This window comes from Meleagris gallopavo, unplaced genomic scaffold, assembly GCF_905368555.1.
Source record: "Meleagris gallopavo unplaced genomic scaffold, MGAL_WU_HG_1.1 scaffold_75, whole genome shotgun sequence".
Classification (NCBI taxonomy): Eukaryota; Metazoa; Chordata; class Aves; order Galliformes; family Phasianidae; genus Meleagris; species Meleagris gallopavo.
In genome coordinates this window covers 8,472-12,072 of record NW_028147083.1, presented here as the reverse complement: position 1 = coordinate 12,072, position 3,601 = coordinate 8,472, and the positions used below count along the sequence as shown (strand labels likewise).

The 3,601-nt window shown below is 64.0% G+C and overlaps 1 protein-coding gene across 1 annotated transcript; it reads right to left on the bottom strand.

The window, feature by feature from the left end:
- Positions 1-816: 816 nt before the first annotated feature.
- LOC146541845 (uncharacterized) lies at positions 817-2,904 on the bottom strand. Its single transcript, XM_085215504.1, has 4 exons — positions 2,111-2,904; positions 1,938-2,012; positions 1,770-1,841; positions 817-1,103 (listed from the first exon to the last, which is right to left on the bottom strand). The coding sequence occupies exons 1-4, from the start codon at positions 2,868-2,870 to the stop codon at positions 817-819; spliced, it is 1,194 nt and encodes a 397-aa protein (XP_085071630.1). The 5' UTR covers positions 2,871-2,904.
- Between the last annotated feature and the right edge of the window lie 697 nt (positions 2,905-3,601).

Sequence of the window (3,601 nt, the reverse complement as noted above, 5' to 3'; positions counted from 1 at the left end):
CCCTTTGAACCGCTGTGCACAGTTGTCAGTGCAGAAGAACAAATCTCCAGGGAGGGTTTTTGAGTGGAGAATTTTCTGGAGTTGTTTCCCGTTTTTGCTCGGAGGAGCTGGGGCTTTTCTCCTCGTGTTTTTGCAGGAGAGCAGAGCGGAGGGAACGTCTGTGGTGAGATGCTCGGGTGAAATTCCCTTCCCCGCCCCAGCAGCCTGTTTGTGTCCATGTGATGCCCGGTGAAGAGAAGCCTGGTGTTCTGTGAGTAACCCTGGCAAACGGAATAATGGTTCTGGCCTTTTGGGCAAGTGTGTGAGGAGGGGTCTTAGACAGCCATAACCCTAACCCTAACCCTAACCCTAACCCCTACACCCATTTCGTTTCCCACTCCAAAAAGATCCCACCTCCCCAAGAATTCCCATTCCCACCCGCAATTCCCACTCCACCCATTTCTTCCCCCCACCCATTTCCCACCACCCAACCAACATTTCCCAGCCCAAAGCGTTGACAGTCCGACACTTCTGCGGTCCATCTGCTTCAGAGACCCACATTGCCCCAGTCCAAGAGGCCGTTTGTGCACAGCCCACTTTTGGAGGGGTAGGGCTGGGGCCGGTGCTGGTGCCCCTGGAACACTGCCGCTGCACTGCGGGTCTCGTGGGGGCCAGCGAGGACCCCAGGGCTACGGGGAGCCATATTCATCGCTGCGGCCACGTCTCCTGCTACACCCAGCGGTCCCCATCACAGCCAAAAGGGGCCCGAGCGGGAGCGTGCCAGGAAAGCGGCCCGAGTCCTGGTGCTGGCCGCCGTGCTGACACAGGCAGCTTCGCCTAGCGCCGGCGTCTGTGGCCTGGAAGAAGGCGGCGGCGCGGCAGCTTCCTCTTTGTGGCTGGGATGCTGCCGGCGTGCTCCCTGTGCCCGGTGGTGCGGCCTTTGGTGGTGGTGCAGGCGGGCGTGGGGCGCTTGGGCGGCTCGGTGCCGTCCCCGTGGTGCTCGTCTGCCAGCCGGCAGGAGATGCATCCGGGCGGCAGTGCCAGGCGGGTGAAAACCACGCGGGGCTGTTTGAGCTGCGCCTCTTCCCGGGCCGTCCAGTGTGCAGCAGAGGAGGCACGGGGCACTTGGCGGGCTCAGTGCTGTCCCCCAGGTGCTCGTCTGCCAGCTGGCAGGAGATGCATCCCGGGCGCAGTCCCAGGCGGGTGAGAATCACCCGGGGCTGCCTCCGCTGCACCTCTGCCATCAGTTGTGCGGTGGTCGGTGACAGAGGTGCATGGGCAGCCATGGGGCTCGTGACGGGCAGCTCAGGGGATGCTGTGTGCTCCCCAGGTGATTTGCTGAGGAGCCCAGGTTCAGCATCTGTCTCGTTGCTGAGCTCCCGGCTGGCCCGGGGGAGTCAGGCAGCTCTGTGATGGAAGAAGCGGTGTCGGGGCTTCTGGAGACATCTGTGCTCGGTGGCTTGGTGGCAGTGGTACACTGCATCAGCTCTTCCCTTTTGCAGCTGTCCAGAGCACTCGCCACTTCTGGAATAGCAGAGCATCCCCCAGAACGATGATGGCAGCCTTCCCACCCCCGCTCGGTGTGGACACCCACCCATCCTGTGTGCAGGCCACCAACTCACCATCAATGCAGGTGGGGAAATGGTCAATTTTCCACATCGTGAGCAAGACTGCTGGTGCTGGGTCTCTCTTTTGGAAAAAAGAAGCAATCCCCAGTGGGGTAATGCCAGCTTTCCCAGAGCCCCTCGGCGCAGACAGCCCCCCGGCAGCTGTGCTGGCCCCAAGCTCACTGCTTTTGATCCACGCGAGCAGCTCATCCATGTCTTCGGTGTCGTCCAGGATGCCTGTGTTGGCCGTCACTTCTGGAAAAGGCAGAAAATCCCCAGAGGGGCACTGCCAGCTTTCCCGCGCCCACTCGGTGCCCACCCCCCCGCCAGCTGTGCTGCCTCCATACTCACCCTCGTCGATCCAGGTCAGGAGCTCTTCGATGTCCTCCGCGATGTCCTCCGGGGTATCCGCGCTCGTTGTCACTGCTGGCAAAGCAAGACCATCCCCAGTGGGGCAATGCCAGTTTTGCCACAGCCAGCCGGTGCGGACAGCCTGCCGCCCGCTCTGCAGCCCCTGAATTCACCGCCTGATTCCAGCGTGGCAGCGCTGCAGGTGAGCGGAGCCGTGGCGGGATGGGGGCACACGTCGGTGGGCGCCGGGTGCCCCGGGTCCTCCCAGAGCAGCACGGCGTCTGGAAAGGGCTCCGTGGGCGGCTCCCGGGTGGCGGGCAGGGTGCGGGGCACGGGGAGCAGCCGCTCCTGCAGGGAGGGTACCTGCAAAAGAACTGGCGGGGGGCCGGGGCGGCCGGGGGCCCGCGGCAGGCAGGTGCCTGGGGGCTGCGGGGGCTCCGCGTGGAGGAGCACGGCCCCGGGCCACGGTCCCATCGGCTGCCCTGCTGGCAGGGGATGTCCCGAGCGGGGAGCAGGGGCGGTGGGGGGAGCCGTGCCTGGGTGCGGCCCCCCAGGTAGAAGCAGCAGCACCGGTAAGTGCGGCCCCGCAGCTGGGGTCAGGCCCCCGGGTGGCAGCTGAGCCGGGGTTGGGGGCGGCCCCCCAGGTGGGAGCTGCGCTGCCCGTTCCCAGACAGCTGGTACCCAGGGCAGGCAGAGGCCTGAGGTGCCAGGTGGGGGGCAGTGGGGACAGGGAAGGGTTGGGGTGGTACCGGCATCGGCCCGCGGACGGTGGGCTGCATCCAGGCGGGGTCCGGTGGCGGCACAGTCGCAGTAGCAAAAATGGCGTCGGGTGTCAGAGGCACCGTCAGCGCTCCTCAAGGGAATCTCTCTGTGGGGAAATGCCAGAAGGGTGCTGGGCTGAGAGCCGGGGCACTGGGGTGAGATCCGGGTCATGGGAGTGGGATCTGGGGTGCTGGGATGAGATCTGGGGTCACAGGGGTGAGATCTGGGGTCACAGGGGGGAGATCTGGGCACAGGGGTGAGATCTGGGTCACGGGGTGAGATCTGGGCGCTGGGGTCAGCTGGAGCATCAGAGCAGGGGAGCCTGCTGCCTTACCTGCCATGACAGCTGGAGAGTGGCAGTTAGGGGAGCCCCTCCCCCCAGGGGGGTTCCGTGACCGTTGGGGTCAGCCCCTTTCCCCCAGACTTGCGATGGTTTGACTTTTCGCACCCAAACATCCCTCCCATCCCAGCCGCTTCCCGTCCCAATGATCAGTGACCATCCCGACAGGCATTTTGCAGCCCAGTGCTCTTCCTTCCCAAGGGTCTGCCCGTCCCAGGGGGGATTTGCCATCGCTGCAGTGCGTTCTCACCCCGGGGATGGTTTCCCCTGCATGTCCAGTAAGGATATCCCGTCCAAGCGATTGCCAGTCGTCACCGCCCAAAATCGTGTTTAAGCTGCCCCTGGCTAAGAACTTAAGCTGCCAGCAGTAATTACTGGCTCTTGAAAGTGGGAGCAGCCGTGGTTGGCCAGTTAGACCTATGGCAGCAATGAAAAGGAGTGATTTCTGTGGGACAGCCCTGATGCAGCTGAGAGCAGTGCAGGAATGAGTCAGTGCCCGTGCAGCGTATGCCGACTCGTTGCTGTGAGCTGGTCCTGTGTGCCTCGAAGCACGTCCCTAACT

Bases quoted from the DNA above. Each gene is read 5' to 3' on its own strand.
- LOC146541845 (XM_085215504.1), bottom strand. From the start codon at position 2,870: ATGACCCGGATCTCACCCCAGTGCCCCGGCTCTCAGCCCAGCACCCTT. The intron at 2,013-2,110 runs GTGAATTCAGGG...TTGCTTTGCCAG, and splicing joins TGCCACGCTGGAATCAGGCG to CAGTGACAACGAGCGCGGAT. The intron at 1,104-1,769 runs GTGAGCTTGGGG...GAGCCCGCCAAG, and splicing joins GCTCGCGTGGATCAAAAGCA to TGCCCCGTGCCTCCTCTGCT.